The sequence below is a fragment of the Lates calcarifer genome, linkage group LG23 (assembly GCF_001640805.2).
Source record: "Lates calcarifer isolate ASB-BC8 linkage group LG23, TLL_Latcal_v3, whole genome shotgun sequence".
Classification (NCBI taxonomy): domain Eukaryota; kingdom Metazoa; phylum Chordata; class Actinopteri; family Centropomidae; genus Lates; species Lates calcarifer.
Window position 1 is genome coordinate 15016873 of NC_066855.1, and position 26418 is coordinate 15043290.

The 26418-nt window shown below is 41.2% G+C and overlaps 1 protein-coding gene and 1 long non-coding RNA gene across 10 annotated transcripts in view; both read left to right on the plus strand.

The window, feature by feature from the left end:
• Positions 1-760: 760 nt before the first annotated feature.
• On the plus strand, positions 761-8368 carry LOC108885163 (uncharacterized). Its single transcript, XR_001961209.2, has 4 exons — positions 761-939; positions 1749-1831; positions 7087-7367; positions 7476-8368. It is a non-coding gene; the product is annotated as an uncharacterized LOC108885163 (long non-coding RNA).
• Positions 8369-11496: 3128 nt separating this feature from the next.
• etv4 (ETS variant transcription factor 4) overlaps positions 11497-26418 on the plus strand; it is a 34956-nt gene continuing 20034 nt past the window's right edge. Inside the window, exons 1-6 of one of the 9 annotated variants that reach the window (XM_018679359.2) lie at positions 11497-11654; positions 12928-13013; positions 14076-14183; positions 14831-14921; positions 15123-15170; positions 21354-21407. In XM_018679359.2, coding sequence (XP_018534875.1) covers positions 14127-14183; positions 14831-14921; positions 15123-15170; positions 21354-21407 — 250 coding nt within the window. In that variant the 5' untranslated portion in view covers positions 11497-11654; positions 12928-13013; positions 14076-14126. Of the gene's footprint in view, positions 11665-12927; positions 13023-14075; positions 14184-14821; positions 14922-15122; positions 15171-21353; positions 21408-26418 lie in introns of all 9 variants that reach the window. The other 8 variants (XM_018679360.2, XM_051066194.1, XM_018679363.2 and 5 more) reach the window with 8 other exon arrangements.

Genomic DNA, 26418 nt, shown 5'->3' on the forward strand with positions numbered 1-26418 from the left:
AGTATCATTTCCTCTGGCTGTGGAAACCCATTTTCTGGGTCAGTGAACCCCACCAAAGGACTGATTGAGTCTTAAAAGGGGCTCCCTCAAGCATACGTTTGCTCTCCTTGTCCCCAAGACAATGGGCCCAACGCACCAGCAGAGCAACAACGCACCTCGCAACATTACTGGGAAACCCTGTAACATCAGAAGGAGAGGGCGCTTAAGTCAATAGCACATCTACCCCATAAAGCCTGAGTCTGATTTACAGTTTGAAAAATTACCACCATGGTTGAGGAAAGTCTGTGCTGTGGTTAACAAGCTAGATGATTAATTCAGCAACTTTTGCTAAGGAGCATACACATTATTAATTGACCCAAAGTTTGTTGCAAAACCATTTCTCATCATTAATATGTTTACTCACTGCTAATGAAGAGGTGCTGGCTGTAATTCATAGAACAGGGATACCTATAAAGTCAGCTCCTGTATCATTTCGCTAATGAAACTAAACCTAATGGTGGTGCTATGTGACAGGTCAGAGGATCACCAAAGTCATTACGATTCATTATCTGGGGATCATAGATATCTGTGCATGGTTATAAATACTGCTGCTGAATACTGATTCACAAAGTCACCAAAGTGTTTTGTATGAGACAGGGTTCTTAAGAAGGTGTGTTATGTTTGTTTGTTTGTTTTTCAATATTCATTTTCTGCTTCTTTTGCTCATCATTTGGCATCAGAATCGCCCATGCATGGTATCAGTGATGTGCGAGGACCGGAGTGGAGGAGTGGCGGTGGAGAAGAGAGGAGAGAGGAGGAGGATGAGGAAGAAGGGAGAGATCCGTTGCTCCCTGTGTAACGAGATTCCCAGCTAATCAGTGACTTTCCTGCCTTATCTTTGCCATCAGGACACTCGGGAGGCCGAGTAACCCAGGACGAGCTGATGTCATGCTGAGATGGGTGAGGAGGGGGGAGGTGTTTGCGTGTGTGTGTGTGTGTGTGTGTGTGTGTGTGTGTGTGTGTGCGTGTGTGTGTGTGTGGAGGGCATTGTTCACTGCAAAGTTTGTGTGGTTGAGCGAGAGACTGATTTGAGTGTGTCAGTGTGTGTGTGTGTGTGTGTGTGTGTGTGTGTGTGTTTGTTGTGTCTGTGTGTGTGTGTTTGATTTCCTCAGATATCCACAGATGAGGTTAAGTCACATGAGGATGACTAACTGTGCCCATAGACCATATGATGCAACACAGCCAGGACTGGTGAAAAGTGTGTGTGTGTGTGTGTGTGTGTGTGTGTGTGTGTGTGTGTGTGTGTGTGTGTGTGTGTGTGTGTGCTCCTGTTTGTCTGTGGGCACCAGTGTGAATGATTTGTTTGTTTGTTACAGTTTGTTCTCATAAATGTAAATCTAAATGTGCCTCTGCTCCTGTATATCTTACTGCATGTGTCACACAGTCTTATAGTATATGTTTGAACCCATGTTTGTGTATGTGTGTGCGTGCGTGGTTTTGTGTGTGCTGGAAAAAGATGCCGAACAAGACAAATACAAAGAAAGCTTGCCACTGAAATGGTGCATAGTAAGCAAAAAAAAATAAGCAGTCTTTTCCATTGATGTCAGTATAACCATAGTCTATGATGATATATCCTTAAATCATCAAATTTGTTTATTTGGTTTTATGTTCTTCCTCAGTGGTAGATTAAACTCGCTCTTAAAGGCTTCTCACCCAGCATGCCAAAAGTTAACTTAACACTAATACTGCTCTCATATCTTTTTGACCAGCTCATGCAAGAGTATGTGTCTACATTCCTGTTACTGGTTTGACTGGCAGAGAAGAAGAGGACTGCTGGCCAGTACACATGTATGTAAGTAATGCAGGTTTCCACATGTTCAAAGACACTGGTCTTGCAAATGCTTTATGTGGAAAGAAATGCATTCAACACGTTTAAGGATACACATAGTGTACTTTGGTGAGTAACACTGAATTTAAACATAACTTTTGTTTGATTAAAAGAGCACTCCACAGATTATCTTAGCTTAGCATAAAGACTAGAAATAGGGAGAAACATCTAGCCTTCAAAATGATCAAGAATCTGAATAAATGCACCTCTATTTTTAGTCATTAACAGGCTGTATTTTGTCTATTTACTCTAATAACAAATGCACAGACAGATAGTGTATATAGAAAGCAACAAGGAAACAATAAGAATCTTTGGGTCAAACAGTTTCCATAATCTCTTTTTTGTGTGTAAATGTGCATCTGATTTTGTTTCAGACACTTCACATCACAGTTTGTATTATATGTGCTTTTCATTTAGATGAGTTTATGCAATATATTATGTTTCATGATAAAAATCAAAAGTGAAAAAAAACTAACTAGAAAAACAGAAGGTAGAAAACCACCAACTACCTGCCTCAGTTGTGGTCATCATTGCTTTAGTTTGAATGGATCTACTTTCAGAGAGACAGGCAGGCAAGCACAAAATCAGGTAGACAAGCAGGTCGATAGACAGGCAGTCAGAGAGACAGGCAGCATCTCCCTGATTGCCACATGAGGTGTCTCTTACACTGCCCCACTCTGCACTCAGTGGAAAAATGATCTCACTCCTTCAAACACCACTGACTTCATCCCCTGATGTTAGGCCGAGAGAGGGCTGACATCAGTGCAGCTTTTACCTGAGCAGAGCAAATATAGCATGACACGAGAGGGGTGTGGTCACTTAGCATTGCCCGCAATACGGGCCCAAGTTTTCTCAATGGAATATTGTTTTTATTATGTCATACAGCATGGGGCTATACCCTCAAAACATGGACTGGGGTAGAAGAAAACAAGGTGGCATGTTACACGACACCGCTCATACCCTGTTCCCACTACTAAAACATCCAAGCTAGACAAGCTTGTTAAAAGATCATTCTGGTTTATTTCACTTGGGTCTTGAAATACTTTCTGAGTTATAATTTAAAATGATTACAATACATGATTATTAGAGTATTGTATTCAAAGTAATTGCTGAGATCTGGGAACACAACAACATTGGAGAAGAGTCCAATGGGGTGAGTGTACAGATAATCAGAGAGGTTGTAAGTGCAGAGCAGTTTAGCCAGATAAAACCAATTTATCTGGGGTTAGAATTGAAAGTGAGTGCACCCGCAATGCCAGTAACACTCCATTACAGTACAGGAAAACTGTGTGCACACGCTAAGCACAACAGATTGCGGTTGGTCTGCAAAGTATGACAGAGTTTCAGTGGAATAGTTTAGTAATAGTTTTACCATTGTCTTTCACTTTCGCTTCCAACCAATTTGATTAATCAGAAGACCCAGTGAGTACTCAGTAAATGTTTTCTGTTTAGATCAAGAACAGTGTATTTCCAAGGTTAGGCCAGAGTCCCAAAGACCAACCCCTCTCACAGTCCATGAGGGTTCAGAGCAGTCCCACATTGAAATCAGCCAGTGCTTGAGGGCTGCTCCTTGGAGTTTTTGAGCCTCTGTGCATGATTCATAGCTTCATTGTGTCCAAAGTTAAAAACAGGCATGACAGGGAAAGTCCAAAGTCATGAATATGAAAGGTCTTTAAGGATTTTTTTTTTGTGTGTGTTAACAAATGCTGATGTGAGTGTTGACTGTCAAGTCACAGAGCTGAGAGTGGTTTTGGCCTTTCACAGATATTTAATGCATTGCATTAAATTAATTCTGGTATAGAAGTGACTTTTATACTATCAAAGTGAAAGTTTTTTTTACTTTGGCGATTGCCCAAGCTCCTGTGATGAGACTTTCAGAGAACACAAAGCTCTGTACACAGTATGTGCTCATATCAGCCTCTACTAAAGTACCACAATTACATAAATGTAGCACTAATATCACTTAGAGGCATCTAACGTTTGTCAAAGGACACTGCTCAGTGGGACCACATCGCAAAAACCCACTGGCATTTCCACCCTCCAAGGACACAGCTTATGGTAACAGACCTTAAACCATGTCCTCACTGCTGCTAAACTGTCAGTGCCACGTACGGTACATGCACCTCCATCAAGGGCGGTCGTGCACATTCCTGGTTAGATGAAGGCCAGATGGCACAGGATGGCACGGGTGTCAGTCTCACATACTTGTCTCTCTGTTTGCTCACTTCAAAGACAGAGACGAGTGCCAGGAATTTTGTACATGTAGGGCATTAGCTGGTTCTTGGTGCAAAAGGTCACCTTTTATCTTTTGACTTGCTGTTATCATTGAGTGTGTGCGGTTGAAGAGGTGCTTCTGTGTAATGATGATAGATTCATAATGATCAGTAACTTACATTTTGCACTACGGTAGCATGCACCATCTTCAAATCTGTTTAATATACATTTCAGTGGTTTTCATTGCCTTTGAATTTAAAAAAATCAGTGATCTACAATTATTTCAATAAACATGTCCGATAATGCACACATCAAGAGCAACATGGAAAACTAATAATAATAAAATAGTTGTAAATGGAAACAGGGGAAATTAATGGCTGTTTTTAGAGATGCCACCGTCAGTCAGTTGGTGGGTCCACCACTGTGGTCCAGACTTAAAATATCTTAACAACTATTTGACTGTCACGGCCCTCAGAGGATGAATCCTAAGGACAGGACTATGATCCTCTGATTTTCACCCAACACTAGCCAGTTGGTATTTCTAGTTTTGAGATATATATCTGAGGGATCAATGACTGGATCACCTCAGAATTTGGTGCAAATATTTAACGCCCCCAGTTGACATGCACCACCAAGAAGTTGACATGTACAGTGAAATGTCCTGGCAACTGTTGGAGACAATGAATTGTAATAACTTATGGCATTCTTCTTATCTTTTCTTATTCTTCTTATCTGATCAGACATTTCAGAGTGTTTAAGGTCTAATATCTGCAAAACCAACATAATCAGCAGCAGTTGTACATCATGTTTAATGATGTATTTCAGCATGCTAACATGCTAAACTATGATAAACACTATACCTGATAACCATACAGTATGTCACTATATTAATATTACTAAAGGATCAAAAACTAACTTTGCATCCATTCGGTTTCTTTACAGCCTCACAAAGTTGCTACAGAGTGGCTGACAACACTTTCTGTTGCTATTGGAGGATCACATGCGTCTTCAACAAATAACCTCTCAATAACAAGAAGAAACAGTAAATGAAAAAAACATTTCTTCATACACAACAAGACAGCAGCACGTAGTAACAGGATCATATGGAAACCTTCAGACAGTTCTTTTAACTTAAGTACTTCTATAACTGTCAAATCTTATTAAATTCACCATCACCCATGGTGGGACATCTGCGGTCAAGCTGAGTGACCTTGCATTATCAGGTCTCCCAGTACCGGATAAACTAAATCTAAACACAACCACCCACTTGTTCAGGCCTCCAAACAGACTTGTATGTTGTTTTGGTGGAAAGATCTGGAGGCATTGTTTACACCACAGAGTTTACAAGGATTTGAGAGTCATTACAAGCAGGAATCCAACAAAATTAGATGGGCTCCCTCGTGAAAACAGTACAATACAGGATTGCAAAACCATGAAACCCCAGCAGAAAATGCTGAATAGAGCTCAGAAAAGCTAAAATAACTGACTATTAATCCAGTTTTTGTTTGATTTTCAATTCAATACTGAATGTCCCATTATGTTAAATTTGTAATAGACATCTTTATCATCAGTATACCAAACAGTCCCACTATCTACATGCCCTGTCTTTGATTCAACAGAGGCAGTTTTGATGAAGGGGAGGCCATGCCCCGGGGCCAGCCCCACTGGTTTTCCCCTTGTATGGATAGATAAACCAGCTGCATCACTATAAATGACATAACATGGGATTTTTTTGCCTTCCCAAATTAGCATGGAAATGAAGTGGAAATGGGATATAAATGGAAATGTGGGTGAAGAGGGGGCTGGTGGCAACAATAGAAGGGTTTACACAAAACCAGCGCTATGTGGGCAGTGAACGAGTGAGCGAGAGAGAGACAGAGAGAGAGAGACATCAACAAGGCTCTTCTGTGTCTCCTTAAAGCCATCCTGCTTTTAGAACAAAACAATGTCTCCCACAACACTCTTGGGTCTCCACAATGTGCCCTTGGCCAGAAATAGAGGGCCAGTTTTATGGTGTGAATACACATGAATGTGAATACATGCATGTTTGCATGTGTCTTAACCATGTTACCTCCATTTGACTGGATACCATAACAAGTTCTCCAAACTCCAAAATATACATTAAAAAATGATGAAAACAAATATCTCAATCGTGTAAGGATTGGTTATACATCTTATTCCCCTAAATACCTCCTTTTTGTCCAAAACAAATTACACTGTTGCACTGTCTGATACGTTCCTCTATTACATTGCACTGTTGTTTATTTGAGTCAGTCCCACATACACTGACCTGCTGCCTTAAATATTCACCACTGCTCCAAATATTTATTCATTTGCAGATGAAATATGTCCCCAACAAAAGCACTATTTACTCCTGTTTGAGTAACATTTGATTAAAACTACATTGCAGAATTGTTTTAGGAAATTACTAATATATTTATTTATCTAAATGAAACTATGCATTTGCGACATGCTCTTAAATACTACTAATTATTATTTCCATTTAGTAAGAACAAGCACAGATAGACTAACACATTGTTGGTTTTTGGTCTTTTCATGGAATTTATTGACAGTAAAAAAGGCTTTTCTTTGACAGCTGAACTGTTTTTCTTAAAGCGAATGACATGCGCACTCACATTTTTTTCACATACAGCTTTGATGATGAAGTGCTACATGAGTGATCGACAAGTAACTAATAAGAGCAAAAAGTCAGTATAATGACAAACTACATGGTAAAATGATGAGTAAAAATTTTCACCTGTCTCAGACTGTTAGTGGGTGTTTTGCAGTGTGTGTGTGTGTGTGTGTGTGTTTGTTTGTGTGTGTGTGTGTTTGTGTGTTTGTGTGTGTGTATGTAAGTGGAGGAGACTTTAGAGTCAGCTTTGTGTTTTAACTGGCAGCTCAGCTGGGCTGGTGCAGCTGCATGGCAGCCACTTCTCTAGAGGGCTGCCAGTCAAAAACACCCCTATAAATGCTATTGTGCTCACCTGATTGATCTTTCACAGGCCCAGAGCAGGCCAGACAGGCTGACTTTGGAGGGGAATTGCAAAGGAATGGTCGGTGAAAAAACAAGCGAGCCAGTGTCTGCAGCAGAGGAGGTTGGGCCGCAGGTGGCTAGGAGGCACGCTTGGGTTGGCGCACTAGCCCTCGTCAGATGCCAACAGTGACATTTCCTGACTATGGCTATACACAAGCAGGCATCCCAGCAACGGTGCAGTGTCCTGGGGGAATGAAGAACAGGCCTTGGGCGGATGTTACGGCACACACAGGCAAAGAAGGGGGAGATGTATGGGAGCACACATACGTGGATGCATGCATTAAACATGAAACACACACGCTCTCATAAACACACTAATAAAGATCTCTTTCTCTCTCATTCTCTTTTTACTCTCAGACACATACACACACCTCCACTGAAGCTCGTCTGTTGCTGAGGGGGCCTCAACTGAGGCAAGCGAAGCCTGTCTGGGGTGCTGACTGAACATCACTGCCAGGAATTCCACAGGGGTGGTGCACAGGCGGGAAATCACTCTTCATGTCTCTGTGGTCTAAGACCCAGCAGGCAGTGACAATCCCCTGCATCAGCCTCAGGAGCACAACGGCAGAAGGTGTTAATCAAAATCTTGGAACCATCTCCTGTAGCTAACAACCATTCATGTCAACAGAAGTGACTCGCAAATCAACTTTTAGCTTTCTTGTACACCCGGAGGTTGAGATACACTGAGTTCACTGTTGATGTGCCCTCTCATAATCAAGGCACGGACACATGTCTATTCAGGGCGGCTCTCAGAGACATGATATAGTTTGATGACTTTGATGCCTTGCAATCAGATGTTTCCAGGAAGGTTACAAGTTCAAACAATGCAGCTTGACCATTAAAGGAAGTATTCTTTGCATTTCAAAAATCATGTAACAAACATAGCCGGCTCTATTTTGTCTGGAGTTATTTTCAGGTATGTATTGTTTGCTGAGGAAATAAACTCCTGGATGTAAATCAGGCACCTTGGGTGTAGCTCAGGCAGGACATGAAGAAGCCCTGGGGGGTCCAGATTTGGCAGCGTGGCACAATAAGGATGTGAGGTAAGTTGGGGAACTTGCGTGGGGTTGATATTATTTTTGGTTACTCTGGAAGAGAAACTGGAAAAAGGTTTTTCTCTGGACACAGACACGCAAGCAAGTTACAAGGGCATGTGAAACAATCACACAAATACGCACAGACTGCCCTGTGTTTCACACAATGAGTGTTTGCATTAGGAATCATTTTCCAGTTGGCATGGCACGTGAGAGAAGCTGCTTTTCCTCTGAAGCTCGCTCCACAGTCCAAACAAACCAGGCTCACTGACAGCCTCCAGCCTGAGAGTCCTGTTTGTTTTCATGGTCCTGTGATGCCCAATGTTCATAATAAGAACTAACGTCATTGTGATATTTTGTGGTTTTATTGAGATGTAAAGACGCTTAAACTGAGAACAGAGAACTGAGAACTTAAGCAGCTATGTTGGGTATTTTTATATTAAGAATGGATCACATGATTACTTACTTGTGCTCATAGCAACAAACTGAAAGTTAATTATCAACCGTCTCTGTGTTCCCACTCAGAAATATGAAGCAGTTTAGCATCACTGTTTTGGTTTTCTGACCTGCAACTTTACTAGTTCAGTCTCACTGCTCTCATCAGTCTTGTTTCCAGCAGCAATACGCAGCTGTTTTTAGCTCTACACTGTACACTACCAGCTCAGCACCTAACAGGAGACTAGCTGGTGAAAAATAATGGAGCATGGAGTGTGATATTTGACTTCAACTCATCAGGTGGCCAGAGACTCAACTGTGTAAGTAGACAAATTGTTTGTGAACATGTTTGACATATCAACTTTAAAGATGATCATATGACCCTGTGGTTTCTAGGTGCACTCTTTGCAGCACTGCTTCTTCAGGACAGTCTGAGTCACTATCAGAAAGTGACAAGATAGGCCAGCCGGGGCTATGGCTAGCTGATTGGCATGCTAACGTCAAGAGAAAAAAACAAATTATAAAACTAGGAGCAAAACATTGGTATTGCTGGAGACAGCTCTTGGTGAGTAAAGGTATTAGCTTTGATGGTGAATTCATCTCTTCTAGACTGGTGGTAAACAGTTGTTAATGCTAATGTAGGCTATGTAGTGATAGCAAAAACTTACAAATAGCTCCTTTAAAGATGAAACTTTTCAATCTCTTTTTAAAGAGTGAAGTTTTTTGGTTTAATGTGGAAAAATGATGCAGTTTTCAAGCACAGCCACTTGTGCATTGAGTGACTACACCAGAAGGAATGAGCAAAGCCAAATAAATAAACATTCCATTTGTTGTGGAGAGAAATTTATATATTGGCACACATGGATTTAACCCATATGGTTTGGTTTTGGTTTTGGCATTGCTTGGCAAAGCAGAGCAATGCTTGTTATGGGAATCCATTACATTCTCAGCAGGGCTATGGCTGCTGCACGCACACTATGAACCAGAAGAAGATGGGCAGGTTTATGAAATAAACTATGAGTTGACAGGTATCAGTGCAGTGATTGTCAGTGCAGAGTCTTAACATCACAATTTTGATGAATACATATTTGTTTGTGCACAGGTGCATCATGTAATATTAGAAAATGGAGTTACACTAATGCTTAATTCACTACATTTAACTCACTAGATTTTCATACATCGCCAATGATACGTCAACAAATATTTCTTACAGTGAAATAATTTAATAGAAGTAAAGACTCAAATCCTCAGTAAAACCTTGCTCAATTGAAACTATCAATATATATTTGAACTCATCAACAAACCGATTTATATTTAAAATGTTTCATCCATGTTAGCTTAAACATGGATGAGAAGTCTTTAAAGTGCTCAGAAAGAAATGGAAATCCATGACAACTGGAGATGCATCATGTGTTGATAAGGTCATGTGATATTAAAAGCTCCAGAACAACTACTAAATGGACCTTAAAGTGAGCTTGTTTGATCAACTGTTAATGCAACTATGGTTTGGCTTACAGTGAGCTAAGGTCACTTCAGAATTGAAAAAAAACTTAGGTGTAATTGGGTGTTTTGATCATGGATCGTGCTTCCAGTAAGTCCCTGTGTGATGTCCTTGTTTTGTTTTTTTTTTTATCAAAGATCTTCATTTGTTTATCAGTCACCATCTGCCTTATCAGGAGAAAGTGAGGAGTAGGAGGCAGGAGAGAGGAAGGCGAAGCTCCAGAGAGAGGAAGAGAGGAAAGACGGAGAGGTGTTGTCAACGAGCCTTTCACACAACACCATCCCCCACAGATGCCTCGGCCTCTAGCTCTTTCTGTCGTTCCTCTCTCTGCATCCTCTTTTTTTTCTCTCACTCTGTGTTGCTTCTGTATTCTGTCATCATTCATTCTTTATTTTCCCTGTTTTATCTCCTTTGTTTTGTTTCGTTCTGTCTTTTGATTCCTCTCGAAAGTATTTCACTCTCACTGGATATTTCTGTCCATCTACCTCCATTTCAGCACATCTCACTCTGTCTCTTCATAACTAGAACAGCTGAAGCTATAATAACATTTCACCCATCCATCAAGCACAGCCAGCTTTGATCAATAAGCACTTTGACTCCACTCCACAGCACCACACTGAACTTAAAATGTCTCCCCTCTGTCTCTGACAGTACTTATCTCTCTGCTGACAAAGCTATATTAGACTCAGGGGTGGATGACTATTACAATAGATTTCACAATGCATTTCAGTTCTCTCTCTCTCTCTCTCTCTCTCTCTCTCTCTCTCTCTCTCTCTCTCTGTGTGTGTGTGTATGTGTGTATGTGTGTGTGTGTGTTGTAAATGAAATACATGGGAGGTGATCTATAGCCACTGTCTACGTTCCTTACTATTTCGATTCATTCTAAAGGATCTAAAGAAGTTGTAAATCTTGTGTAGCCTGTAACAACATGTCTGCGTCAGCACAATAGTATATGTAGGTGTATCAATGTGTATGTATTTAACACGGGCTGTTTCTGCTCCTTTCATTTGAAGATGTCAGCCACATGTGAATTAAAAACATATGTGCCTCTCAAACACGTGCCGCGCTTCAGAAGTTAACTTTGTCCATGTTTGCGATCACATGTGACAGTTCAGATGTAAAAACTTTGACTCGTGGGTGAAAGGTGACAGTGAGCCATGGATGGAGGGATAAGCAAATTATTTTTTAACAAAAAATAAATAAATAAAATGTCATTTTCAAATGGGATATTTGTGAATTTTGTGTCTGAAAACTGACATGTTTTAATGTCATATGTGCAAATTTTCAGGAATTTGCCAATGCTGTGCGGTAACACAGTAATGTTGAGTCATGCTTTAATATCTGGGCTAAAATTAGGTTGCGGAAATGAAATACAGAGGAATCGAACCATCAGCAGAAGCTCTTTCGATTATTCTTCCAGTTCATACGAGAAAGAAGTTTCAACATAGTCTCCTCCCTCCTGGCTTATGACCCTTCATTACAGGCTCTGCTTTCCATGTGCTACTTTAAGGTTTGCTACTGCACTGAAGCACAATGTAAGCCGCTTTGGATAAAAGCATCTGCCAAGTGAGTAAATGTATGTGTGTAGTGTGGAAATAAGTAGACAGCAGTTTGACTAAAGAGTGATTTTTCTTGCTTTGACTGTTTCATTTGAAGGATTTTCTTGTTCTGTTGTCTAAAAAACACTCTAATCCGCTCTAAACACAACACATGGTGCCATTATCTTAAAAGATAGAAAATCATATGACAACATTCTTAAACCCATTAGTGTGAAGTAGACCAAACAATAAATATCGACATGGATACACCAAACAATGATGAATAATGAATGATGGCTTAAGTAAACTTTGAGATTTTTCAGACTGGAGATTATTTGACTCTAACATTCAATTAAGAGGTAATTAACAAACATTGAGCTTTGGAATAAATGCTGATGTCAGTGTGTTAACATGCTCACAATGACAATGCAGATGTTTAGAAGGTGTTGTGTTTACCATCTTCACTCTAAATGTAAGCATGCTAACATTTGCTAATTAAAACTAATATAAAGTACAGTTGTGACCAGGTTATGACCTTATTGTGGAGTTTAACCAAAGTGATTTTCTCTCCTCTCATTCACCTCTAAAACTATCCAGTAATTAACACAGAGAGGGGGGAAAAACATGTGTGTAATCCTTTTGCGACTCTAGATTCACTGAACCTTACTTTGGGAACCAATGTTTTAGTCTTTATGGTTAGAGAGGAGTTTATATGATGCCTTAAATTAAATAAAACAACCAACAAACAACTATAATGATCTTCTCTTCTAATACCCTCGAGCCAGTCCACTCTGTGGAGAAACTGCTCAGTGCTGGCTGTAGCTACAGAGACGGGCTGATGCAATATTTACAGTCTGCTGTGTAAATCTAAATGTCATTCTAAATATGATCAAGCAGGAAATAATATGTACAGTATCACCTGTTATAGAGATTGAAGTAGATATGAGTGGAAGAAAGAGGAAGAGGAGGACGTAGCACATGCTCTGAAACTGCTTATTGTCTCTGAATCTCAAACACCACTGAAACTATAAAATCAGATCCCATCACAACTTTGCTTCCTGTCTCCTGGCTGCTCACTCTTCTTTGGGGAAAAAAAAGTCCTTGTGGCTTTAGTAAGGCTGTTTAATTTCAGTAAGCAACAAGTATTTCCCAATTCTGTCTGTCGTGTGTACAAAGCTTCATGGAGAACTTTAAATCTTGTGGGTTTTTTTGTGTGGCGCAGACTTCAAAACCACAAGAATGTAAGAATGCATATTCCTGAGCAGATTTACGTCAGTTTTGATGCTGGGTTTGATGTACAGGGCTCCTGCAGAGGAGGTGCCACTTTTTCCTGCCTGGTTGCGATCGCTGCTTGTCATGAGTGGAGGGGGCACAGACATGAAATGAGGTAAACAAAGTGAGGTTCTTTGAGTTTGTCCGGGCAGGAAAAGAAAAACATGTCAGGACTTTCGTGCCAGGGCAGGTTTTTATGAATGGAAGTTTTTTTCTCTCTCTCTCTTTCTCTCTCTCTCTCTCTCTCTCTCTCTCTCTCTAACTTTCCCTCTCTCTCTTTTTTGTGAATGAAAAACAACTGGAAAATCCAGTATAAAAGCCCACAGTCTGCCGGGAGGTGATTGGATGGAGGGTCGCAAGCTCCGCCTTCGGTTGCTAGGTTCCTGACTACCAGACTTCTGATTGGCTCGTAGAGGGAACCGAGACTTCATTCATAAGTCAGTGTATTCATGCGGACAATGGCAAGAAATTCGAGCCCTTGAAAGAGGAAATCCACCAATCACGAACCTCCTCTGGCCCCAGCTAGAAAAGCAAGTCTCCCTATTATCTCCAAATCATGTCTGTTACAGAAATGACAGCACAGCTGGCTCTCAAAAGTCACCCCACTTCAGCATAAACACATTCAAACTCACTCTCAACTGCGTATGTCAGTTATTTTCTGTCGAAGAAGGGTTTCGTTTTGTTGCTGTGACTCGACTAAAAATGCAACATCTGTTTCCCCTCACAGTTTCAGTGCTGGACTGTTTCCTAAAGAAAGTGGAGCCTGGCAATCTGGGCAGACGTGGCAAAAAGCCCAAGAAACAGAACAGGCCACTAAATAACACTCATTATTCATACTCGCTTTATGACCCGTCGGACATGTTTTTAAATCACCAAGCGCGACTTACGGCGCAAGTACACCAAACAAAACTGAATTATTCTACGAGGGGGGGGGTAGTTGTCTTTAGGTGTAAAACTAGCTTTACCTGGAGCTTTAGGTAATGTGACGAGCTGTCTGTCACACACACACACACACACACACACATATACACAAAAAGAGATTTGTAAAGAGGGCAGCAGCCCGCTGGGTAATCACTTGCCATCACTTCCCCTCGGCATTTTTTGTGAATGGAGCTCATTATGCATGCAGCCTCCACGCAGCTCCATTCACAAGCAGCGCTCCCTCCTCTCCCTGCAGGCTGCGTGGATCTCACTCAACTCAGCCTAAATGACCACAAACGGTTAACGGATGGATTATAAGATGGATGGATATTTGGACCAGCAAGTGCCTTACACTTTAGCAAATGTACGTATGGATGAACTCCTCTGTTTACTTCAGTGCTTTTGTTGCCGTGGTTGTGTTTTTTAATGACTCGGCTACCGGGCTTTATCTCTTCTCCGTCTCGCGTCTGCACGAGTTTTTGCTGAAGCAGCTGTGTGTGTGTGTGTGTGTGTATGAGTGTGTGTGATTGTGTGTGTGCGCGCGCGGCAGCAAACAATTTCTTACCCCGCTTAAAACTACCACTAAAATCTCCATAAAGTTAAAGCATAGTGACGAACTGTATTTAAAGATGTTTGTCGGCGGGTTTCTTGTGCGGGATATGCTGGCTGAGGAGCGTGTCAGTGTGAGGCAAATGGTCACTTTCTTCAGACGCAAACAGCGCGTTTGTTTTTCCCCAGATTGCCTCCACAACTAAGAAATGTATTGTTTTCTGAGGAGCTTGATGTTCACCTAAAGCTGCAGTAGGCTCCCATTTGTAACCCATTAAAATTGCTGTTATCATGATTGTTATTACTTGTTGTTATTTTTGTCAGATGTGTCCACTTGGTAACTCCTGCACCACACACCACAGTAAACATGGCATTTATCTGTTTCGACTGTAATGTGTTGGAAATGCCCTATTTGCGTCTGTTTCTCACTTCTCCTCTGTTTAACATCTATGGGTTTTGCAGAAGTCGCAAGGAAATGGGCCCCTAAATAGACTGTTGATGGCAGCGAAACGGAAATACATGGACACAGAATTACCCCCTCAGGAATCTGAAGGTAAAGTAGTGGAAGTCCACGATTTTGGCCTCTAGCCTCTTTTACATGACGCATGTTTACATCATGGTCTATGGTCCCCAGGCAATGTCAGTCTCAGTCTTTGTTAGTGTTTTTAAATATCATGGGGATAAGTGTAACTCAGCTGTCAGCTTGTCATTCTGCTGTGTATTGATTGTGTGTTTTTTTCCCCTTTCTATTCAGACCTCTTCCAGGATTTAAGCCAACTCCAAGAGACATGGCTCACAGAAGGTGAGGCATGCCTGAAGGCTGTTTTTCCTCTTAATTTGTGCTTTTCTGTGATGATTTCCCATATTTATGACAGCCACAAAGGTTGATGATGTGTCTGTCTGGAAAGATTGGTGAACACAGAAACCTACAAAATATTGCTTCCAGGTTTTCTGTCAGTCCAACACTGTTACAGCAAAGTTTCATTAATCCACTTCTGTTGATGTGCTGTCATAAATCTTTGGCTTTGGTGGCGAAAAAAAGAGTTTAACTGCTGTATAGTGTGTTGTTGGGAAGTTCAAACTTTCTGATGCAACACACATGCTCATAAACCATACAACACTGCAACAAAAAAAGAATCCAGAGAGAACACAGTCGGGACATTATTAGCTTTGAGCATGTCCTATTTTGGCCATGTTGGCATGTAGCATGCTTGCCAGCCAGCGGCCAATGCAAACAAACAGGCTATTTGGCTTGTGTCACTCAAAGGCACATAGCGATGAAATGAGGCCCAGTCAGAGGCAATTGTCAGCTTGTAGACTTAATAAGCGCAATGATGATGTGAGTCCTAATAGAGTAATTGTACTGTATGTCAAGAGTGGGGGGGGGGGCAACACAAGCTGCAAGTCATGCCTGGTTTTGGTGTTAACCTGGAGCACAACAGTGGCAGGACAGTGGGTCTAAAATGAGAATTGCACCAGGAGGTGTGAATTTTGTTGTGTTGGCTGCTTTGATGTGCTTTGATGTGGAGTTTTAAAGGGAAATGCCACTCATTTTTGATGTTTATATTCTTACACGAGCTCTTATGAGAGCCACATAAATCTGATAAATCCTGCTGAAAGTCCCCCTCTGCTCAAAAATATGCTTTTGCTTATTGTTACTTTGACCTTCATCGTGCAGACTGACTTATGTCCTGAGTTGTAAAGCGATTTTCACGCTCATCTGCTGGAGAAAGAAAGTTTCTCTGTGCTCACCTTAAATCTCAGTTTAAAATGTGCATGTAAAGGCAATTTTGTGACATCATGAGTAATTTGGAGCCAGTTGTGGTCCAATATGCAGCTTATACATACTGCGAGTGGACAGTGAAGCAGGAAACATCTCGTCTTGAAGTTAAACTTTTGAAATGGAAAACATTTTTATATTCATAGATTTTAGATGTGAATGCATTTTGAGATTGAACTTTATTTGTGAAAAAAATTATACACAGATTAAAACATGTCTGGAGAGACAGATTTATGTTCATTCTTTGTAAACGCTGTTTTAATGAAGTGTATTTAGTGGTGCTCTGTTGTTATGGCTACAGCAGAATTTTGTAATATTTCTAATCAGGAGAAATTGCTTATGTCACCTTTAAATAGTACAATGAGTCCCAGTATGGACTTTGAGTCATGGACAGTAGTCAGCAGGTCAGCAAACTAGAGAAGTGACGCACTTGCGATCATTGGCAATGTGGAAACAGTTGCATCTGTCTTAAGACATTCAGACAGTCATTTAAATAGAACCCACTCCCTGCTACTATTTATGACAAGCAATGCTGCATGCATGTTAGCTTTCTCACCTTTTCTCATGCAGCGTCAAAAACCAGCAAGTTCACTTCACACCAGCGTCTCACGCAGACAAAGACAAGAGCCAGAGCCAATAAAACAGCAACAATGGGTGTCGCTTCAAAGTTGGAGCCTATTTGTATTCACAGATTTGCTAAAAAGGCCATCCTTAAAGGGTTCACTGGAAAAAATTTTTTTTTACTTTACCTCTGGTAGAATCAGATAGTTTGGGTTTTATTCGCCCAGACAATATCAGCATGTGAGATTTCTGCTGCCACCTAACTACAGTTGGAGGTGAATAAAATTTTGTTTATTCAGACTGCTCAAAATTCTTCTCAGAAACAATTTCCTGCTTTCTCTGAAAAATCCACAAAATTCACAGTGATCCAGTTTTCATTGGAACAGCTTTGTAGCAAAGAAATGAAAAGTGATGAGCACATTCTTTAGATTACTCAGAGCAGCAAGGACACTCATTGTTTTTGAAAATGCTTGCTGACAAATTTGTATTTTTAAATGTGATAATTTTTTTGTAGTTTGGAGCACAGAAAACTACATTTCAGTTTCAACTCCATTGTGTATCGGTGGCAGCAGAAATCACACAGACAAATTCCAGGGCATATAAGACCAAAACTATGTGGGAAAAAAGTTAAGAGAGTATTAGTAGTATAAGGTTTTCTTAAAAATTTTGATGACGAACCAGCCCTTTAAAGGAAACCTTATATTATGTACTGATTTTACAAATTGGGTGCTAACTTATTGTTGACTCACAGTGACTGAACACAGCCAACAAAAAAAAAAAGAAAGAAAAAGAAAAAAAAGGCAGGACAGAAAGATGGAAGTGTAACTTTATCAAAGTGTTATTTAACCCTAAGTACTGGCTTGTTTTCAGCTTCCCCAGCTAAGACCTCTCCTTTCCTGTTGCATTAATTAAAGACCTTATCATGACTGATTGCAGTTGTGAGGGATTCACCAAGATTGTAAAAGCTGGTTAGCTGGAGGGAGTTTTTTTTTTTTTTTTCCCCTTGCCAAAGGAGAGCGGAAGCAAGAGAGAGAGACAGGGAGGGTGAAGTACTGAATGGCAAGAGTTCAGGAGCTTGTCACATCTTGTCTCATTTTGGCCTTTAGGTTTATATGACTGAGACTGCATAGCTCCTCCCAGGATCTCCCACTGAGAGAAAAAAAAGTCATTCAAGGTGCCTGGAAGCATCAGGGGGAACATGCGTCTCTGCTCGTATAAACACACTTTCCTTCTTGTGCTGACTTGCATCTCAAAGCCCCTGATGAGGTGTTCCTGGAAACAAATCAGATACACGTGCAAGCGCTCATGCACACGCACAGGAAAGCGTACAGACGCAAACACATGTACATACACACACACACACACACACACACACACCAGGGTCGCGATAATGTCTGATGATCTTCATCCGTGATTCTTTTCTCCTGCGTCTTTATGAGGTCCAGCATGTTCCTTTCTGGACATGTTGAAACTAGTGGAAATGATTGATTGTTCGTTCTGCACAACTAAATATTGGCCCCTGCTCTGTCTCATACAGCAGTTTTATTTCTCCCCCCTGAGGCTAAAAGACTGAAAAGTTAAAAGGGGGTAATATTATTATGGCATAGTAGGCCACAGGATGCGGCGTTACATGAGAAATCGATGTCATTTATCTGAACATGCTCCAAAACGCCGTCATCCGGTTTCCTCTGCACAGGAAGGAGGAGTGTGACGACAAGAAAGTGGATTTGAATTTCTTATTTCCTCTTTTTGTCCTCTGCGTCTGTTGCTCTCTCTCTGAGTTTTGGTTTCTGTGTTGTGTGTCATTGCCTGGAAACCACAGTAGTGCATGAACTGCGAGAGGAGAGGCCAGTGAGGTCAGATGTTGGGTGAGATTTTGGTTCTTGGATGAGGTTACAATCAAAGGCCTTGCTGCAAAGTCATGACTAATTATATTGATCTGCTTTTAGTGAAAAATACAGAGAGAATTCTAAAAGGAGGTTATATTCTTTGTTTTAAAAAGGGATATTCTGTCCATTTTTAATGACTGAATAGTGCTCAAGTACCCGCAATGTGGTGCCATTTTGTTTTGTAGCCCATTACGCCCCTGATTGGGTTCATGATATTTAATGATAGCCATCAACTTTTCCCTACCAGTTAGCTTGTACCATGACGCAAGTGTGACTCCTCAGCAATGGAAACACTTTTAAAACCCCACAAACATGTGGAACTGGAGCAACGCCAGATTAAAAGGTTGCTAGTACTGGTTCTGCTCTACGTTTAGGTCATTAATTTGAGGGTAGCAAAAGTAATGCCAGCGAGTTCATGCCTCAGTGGGTGAATCTGACCTCCTCACCCCTAGTAGGGTGTTGGCAGTCAAATGATTTGGGCTTTTCTAACCTATTGGTGTGACTCAAAGTCCAAAGCTCCAAAAAGACAATTGTGAATGGGTTTGGATTCCTAAAAAAAGGGAGGCATACAATAGTGTCTGTCTAGCTCTACTGCACCTGGGCTTGGCATCACTGACTCTGCTTTTTCAGTTAGATCCTAGATGAGTTTCATTATGAGAGAGTGCCTAATCAGGGCCACTGAAATAGTACACCACTGCAAGTAATTACAGATCAAATCAAGATATCTCACACAGAGACTCTTCTATTTTTACAAGTGTAGCCTGGCTGTGTATTGTTTCTGAGAAATGTAAGCATCACAACGTTTGTATTCAATATGATACAGGTTGACATATGACCAGTTTCTTAAAAGGGAAAGTAGTGTTATCAAATCTTTGTTCTGTGATTGTAACAATAGAAAACACATTAATTCACTGCTGATAGAGGCCATTTGACAGGGAGATCTAAGAAATGCTTTAACCATAACCTTTCTTTTGTTTCACTCCCCCACTTCTCCTCTCGCTTTTAGTCCTATTTCCTTGTTCTCTATCCGCTTGCAGTTTAACCGCAAGAGTGATTCCTCACCTACTGCAGCAGATGAAATCCAGACTACTTTTAGAGTCCCCAACGTTTTGGGACGGAGTCGCTAATTCGTCACACCAGTTGACAGATTTCCTCACTTGTTTAGCCAGAACAGCCTGTTTAGGCAGTCTGGATTTCTACAATGGAAATAACAACTGGTTGGCAGCTAGTGGTACAGACTTGACCATTAGTGTATAGAGGTTTCCCTAGTTTATATGGACAAGAAAGCATAGTTACAGAACGGGATGTATTAATGGAGATGAGAATTATTTTACCTATCCTGTGAGTGGGCATCAACTTGACTTATTTAGACTCAAACAACTGTCAATTTGGTCAACATTGGCTGAAATCTCAAAATCAAAGGTCTATATGACCAAGACATGTTGATGCTACAAGAAACCAGTTTGGCAGGGTAACATCTGTGGTGTCATTCAGGTGCTCCATGTTCTATAGGACTGTACAAAATATAAATCTTTTACTGTAAATTTACAGGTAAGAAACCATGCTTTAAGCAAAGAGTTCCAACAATACATTGTCTCAATTCAACACCCTGAAATAAAAAGCAATTAAAACTGCGAGCATCCAGCGAGCTTATACCTACTGCTTTAAAAATCTTTATACAGATCTTCACCCCGTCCCCCTCAGCATTTAAGTTACAGAGTTATAACGTTTGTTTTTTAATTTAAATATGTATTTTCGTTATGTGTCCCTTTGTAAATGTGTATTAAGTATTCCTGATGTACATGTTATGCACTTAATTTTTGCTCTTAAAAAAATAAATGAAATAATTTTATTTATGTATTTTTAAAATATTCGTTGCGTATCAAATCAAGCGCTCCCACCAACGACGAGCTGCGCGCGCACCCTGAGCAGGAAGTTCACAGTAGACAAACAGGAAGCAGGCGGTAAATAGAAAATCAAATGTTTGGAGGAGTTCCCGCGAAATGGATCGCATTCCGTTGTTTGGAAGTACTTCGGATTTAGGGCGAGTGATAAGAGTGACTGACACTTGTGTCTGAGCCGCAAAGTAACACGGTTAACTGTTCAACGACCCGAAAAACACCACAAACTGCAGTGGGGTGAATACTTGAAGGCCAAGAGGAGTAACTTTGCTAACTCTCCCTCATTAAATTCCCGTCCTCGTCTAGCGTCAACACATCCAGCAACGTTTTACAGCTCGTCACAGTATCCGTCCAGCTCCCAAAGACAGACTGAAATAATCAATGCAGTCGCATTTCATTTGGCAAGAGGTATGTGTCCCATAAACACTGAGTGAAAGCAGTTTTACTACAATTTTATTTATATTTTGTTTCGAGGAAATACGCCGTGAATACGGACCAGCCTTAAATTAGCAGAAGTGCAGCACAACATGGGCGTGAAAGCAGCACTCTGTTTATTTAATGTGAAAGTGCAATAAAAATATGTAGTCCCCAAAATCAATGAATAATCATGATCAAAATAATCGTGCAGCCCCATGTTCTTGTGTATTGATCTGTGGAGTAGCAAAGTGCTGGCATGCTGCAAAAACCATGAAGTGAAGGTCGCCTGGATGAGGCCCAGCCAGGCTCTGACTCAGATTTCAGGGAAGAGAAAAAGACAGAGTGAAGGAAGAAAAGGAGAGATGGAGAGAGGTCAGATTTTGTCTGAAATATTATAACAATATTAAACTTATGGCTTTGTTGTCTTCTAATTTCAGCTCAGGTTCCTGACAGCGACGAACAATTTGTTCCTGATTTCCATTCTGAGAACTGTGAGTACTTTTGCATTTCTGTCCTGTCAATATATGTATGTAAATGTGTGTTTGCTAAGTGCCAAATGTAGATTTGTTGGCCATGCTATGTATTGCATGGATGAGATCTTTTTTTCTGTTGTTTATTTAGTCAGATATTCGATACACATTCTGTTGAGAGCTGTGTGTTGACAGTCTCACCCATATTTCAGACTTGGTCAGTTGGCTTGTTTGTGCAAGTCCAGCTAAAGCATGTGTGTGATGAAAAAGTGAGGATGAAACCAGCGGTCAAATCTGGGCTGTGAAACCGCCAGAGGCTTACGTGGGGATACTGTAACTCGCTGATGTTACAGTAATCTCTTTGGCAGACAAAGCTATGTAGAAACAGAAGGCCTAATGAGCCGGTCATGACGTGAATTTGGATGGCGACATTATGTGCTGCTGTCATCCATTTGCATGCCTTTGAAAAGCTGAATGGGTCCGGCCCAGGAAACCAGTAAAAAAAAAAAAAAATTCAGGGCTCAGGTACAAAGTTGGTCCTTTGTGCGCATCGGAAGGTGTAAAATGGAAAAGCAAATTCCTGGGCCGCACAACTGAGCGGCTATTTGAATGAGTTTCCCTTTTTTGTTGTGTGTCTCAACAATGGCGATTCAGGATCTGGGTGGGAGTACGTGTTGCTCTACAAACAGTTTTTTCTGTCCCATTCAACACACTGCAGGCTTCTCTATCTTTAGCGGTGACACTGACGGGGTTAGTGACTTAAGGAGAACTTGAAATGGATCCAGAATAATCTCATCCCCTAAGTAAAACTGACAGCTTTCAGTCCCAGTCAAAGACACTTCCTCTCATTGAAACCCATGCGTCTTTTGTATGTAAACATCATGTGATTTAACCAGCTTGAAGTCGCAACTGGACAGCCCCTCTGTGACACATGCCCTGTGCAACATTGTCACTGTCTGTTGGCCAACAATGCAGAGGAGGAAGTGCAGATGAACCCCGGGCCACGCAGAGGTCATGTCTACTTAACCCCCTGGCCTGTCAGCCAATCAGTTGTCAGTGCTCTGCTAACGGTTGACCCGGGTATGATTTGCAGGGTCACAGGGGCTTCAGTTTGACGGGCAGCTCACTTATACATGGCAGAGACACTCCCGCGTTGACAGACAGTGTCCCTGCTGGTCATAGTCAATAGCTGCGTAGTCTAGTTAGAGCATCTCTATTCAGCTTTGATTGATGGAAAATTGAAGCTGACAAGAGACTATAAATACAGCCATCGTATGAGGTTTATTAAAAACAGAAAAAGACTTTATCTTTTCCCATACAGATCTGAAAGGCATTCACACTGTCTGGTGCTTTTTTTAAAAACAGGTGACTCACCTGTTTTGGAAACTCTAGCACATTAAAAAAACATAAAGCAAAGCCCTAATCCCAGGTGGCCGTAATATAATTGAGGCTTGCATTGAAAACGGCGCCCTGGTAAAATTAAACATTGTTGTTTACTAAGTCAGGTTGTTACCTGCATGGGTGCGGTGTTGACAGAGAGGGAAGAGACAGAAAGAGGGAGCCAGTGAAACAGCAAAAGAAGAGACGCAAATGCAGTGGGACATGTTGGAATGCTAGATTAGGGAAGAGAAGGAGGGGGCAAAGGAGGGATTGTGCAATACCTGCACATCTGGTAAATCTATCTCATCTGGTTCTCTCTCCCTTAGTTCACAGTTAACAAGCGTGCTCTGTCTGCAGGCTGCCATTGAAGGAAGGTTATGCAAACATGCAACTTTTATGTACTTTCTGACCTGCCTGTGTATGTGTGTTTAAAGCTAATTGAGCTGTTGGTGATAACAGCGCACTATATATATATATATATATATATATATATATATAATTTTTTCCATCGAACTAATGTGATTGGCCCTTCAGTCTAAAAGAAGGATGTGATTTTTATCTCGTGCTCATCAGGAGAGGAGGATTAATGCTTGTATTCAGCGCTGACAGCACCTTCAGGGGTTATCCTCAGTTGACGCTGGGCTGTCCGACAGATTCCTTTGTCTGTTTACTGCCTGCGGGGAAGAAACACATGGAGGTGTCAGTCAAATTTATTATGCTCATACTTAATTAAAATAACTTTGGACGTGTCACTGCTTTACTTTTTGTGTCAAAGGCACTAAAGAGCCACAGTTGAAATGTTTAGCGAGGCATTGCCTGCGCTGAGAGCTCGTTCTTCTTTGTCCAAGTATGTTGTTTACACTTGGAGCAGCTCGAGAGATGTGACCCATTCATAAATTTTCTTCCCTGCGTGCGTAAGAGGAAGTGTGCCTCTCCCTCCCCCCTTTCCCCCTCCTCTCTCTCTCCCTCTCTCTCCCTGTCTCTCTCAGTCCTCGGCTGCTCTCTCTTTCGGTCTTCATTCATAAAAAAGCCCTACAGTACTACAGACCCCCCCTCTCTCTGACGCCCCCCCAACCCCTCCTGTCCAAGTGGATACTCCAAACCCCTCCCTCCCTTCCTGTGTCTGTACAAACTAAGTTGAATTTAAAAATCTGGACACCCCCTCCCCCCTTTCCCTTTTCTCTCTACCTCTCTGTGTCTCTCTCGACACACACATTGAGTGTTCCAAGATGTGAACTAATCCAGTGATTTTGGGGCTGTGTGGGACGATTGTTTAGTTTTGTGCCTTGCAGTAATTATATAGGAAGTTGTGGCTATAGAATGCCGTTACAGTGCTTTTCACAGCGCAAGTTTAGCGAAGGAGAGAAAGCAAGATAAAAAGGAAGAGACTTTAAGAGTGTAGAGGAAGTAGAGAAGAAAAGAAAGATATGCAACATGCAACTGTACTGACTCCCTCAAAATCTGCCTCCTCCTCTTTGATTTTCATTTGATCTTTACTACATTTTTTGATCTTCTTCTCCTCTGTGGTTCTCACCATCACCATATTTTTTTGTATAGAATGTACAATTAAGTCAGGAAATAGTGAAAAATTATAGTTTCCTAAAGTCCAAAGTTATATCTTCAGATTGCTTTTTTGTCCTAACAGCCCGAAACCAAAAGATACCAGCAAATCCTCAAAATCAAAAGCATGGCCACGTCTGCTTGAAAAATTACTTAAACAATTACTTGATTATCAAAAAAAATGTTGATTACATTTTTGTTGATTACCTGGAGAGAAAAGCAGAAAGAAAAAGGAGATAAAACAAGGAAAGAAAGAAGGGAACAAGAAAAAGGAGGAGAAAAACAAGGGGGGAAAAAAGGTTCCAGTAACCCAGCTCAAACCAAACCCTCTCTGGCTCTGTGTGTTCTGCTTTGTCATGAATTCACAGCCTTCCTCTTGTTTGGGTTGTTTTTCTGGATCAGAACTGGCCCAATCAGGCCCTATTTGGAGCATGGGGCGACGGGTGAATCGAGCCCCTCCCTGCCTCCCCAACTCCCTCCCTCCTTCCCTCCCCAAAAGAGAAACATGCAACTCTGTGTTCTCCACTTTCCAAAATACAGCTGCTATGCAACAAAGTGCGCAAAAACAGCCAGGTGCCTGCCAGATATGCATGGATACAGCTCGCTTACTCGCTCGGGGGGAGGCGAGGCTTCTTCAATGAGCTGTGTGTTTGTTGCAGTGTTTTGTTTTGCTTATGAGTAAAATGGTTGATTTCTTTTACTTGAACAGATGAATTCTTTTGACAGTCTCTCATCCACTTACTCCTGTGCACACATAAACACACTTGACCTGATCTACGCACACACACACAAACTTCAGCCCTGCAGTTTTATGAATGGGTCGGTTGTGAAAGACTGGCTGAGACAGCACATTGAGTTAAGGGGAGTGAATGTTCATTCATGACATTGGGGGCCATTATTTCACCAGTAACAACACCTATGAGAGGTGCAGGTCTATTTTTCTGTCAGCCCTCATCTGACTACCACATTTTTTTCAAGATGTCAGCTTTTTTTAGGTGTGCAACTCCTGTTATATCTGGTGAAGATCCATGTTTTCTCTTTGGATTCCCCTTCTTTGGTCAAGTCCAACAATGTCTTTGGTTCCTTAAATTTTAAAAGTTTCAACTGAATTTCTCATGTAGGATCCTAGAAAAGACGGTGCACTCATCCACAAGTTATTGCTAGTTTACAGCATTATTTAGTCATCTTTAGTCAATCAAACCCAATTTAAAAAATGGGTCTGTAAAGGCCAGGCATGTAGAGTAATAGGCGTTTAACAGCTTCCAGTCGGGAAGTAAAAGCTGAACTCCTCCGTGTTGATTCAGAACAGCCCTGTCAAAGCCAGGGGGCCGCGGGGATTTGAGCCAGGCAGCGCAGCCCCGAGTGTCAGCAGCATAGCTTTGTGAATGGACAGGCAGTGTGTGTTTTATTGCAGGAGAGTGAGAGGGGAGGTGTGCGTCCGTGAGGAAAAGAGAGTTTGTGTGTGTTAGTGCATACATGATGCTCATGTGCGTGTCCGTGCATTTCTGTGTCTGTGATAGTGTGTTTACTCCTGGAGGACTGCAGCTGGAATGTTTTCTCTTTCGAAAGCGAGCTGAGACCAAAGAGGGGAACAGATGCTGTGAAAGAGAAGGGGCGAGGCTGTAAAAATAACAGTAGTTAAACTTGAAGTAATGACTAATAAGATGAAACTGGAAGTGTGTCAACTGTGGACACATGGTAGTGATGATGTCCAGTTTGGACATTTTGAAGGTTAATTTCAGTTTATTACAACTTGGATTTTAGTCCAGTTGTGGCCATCATTCTTAACGGTAATAATAAGATTGTATTCACCAAGTTATTGACGAGATCTAGAAACGCAGTGACTACTGAAAAGAAATCAGACAGAAAGCAAGCAATTAGACTGGTTTTAAACTAATTCAGGTTAGCCAAAGGTATTTGGAAAAGTGACCAAAAGCAATCAGGAAAAATCTATGTTTTTATTTATTACCAAACTGCCTGTTGTAAACAATCATCATATGTTACAGGAAGATTTCCCTGTTCAGTTTTGACTTACCGTACTTTAGCATGCAGTTTAACTGTGCAATGAAATATTATTACCAGCATTTCAGGG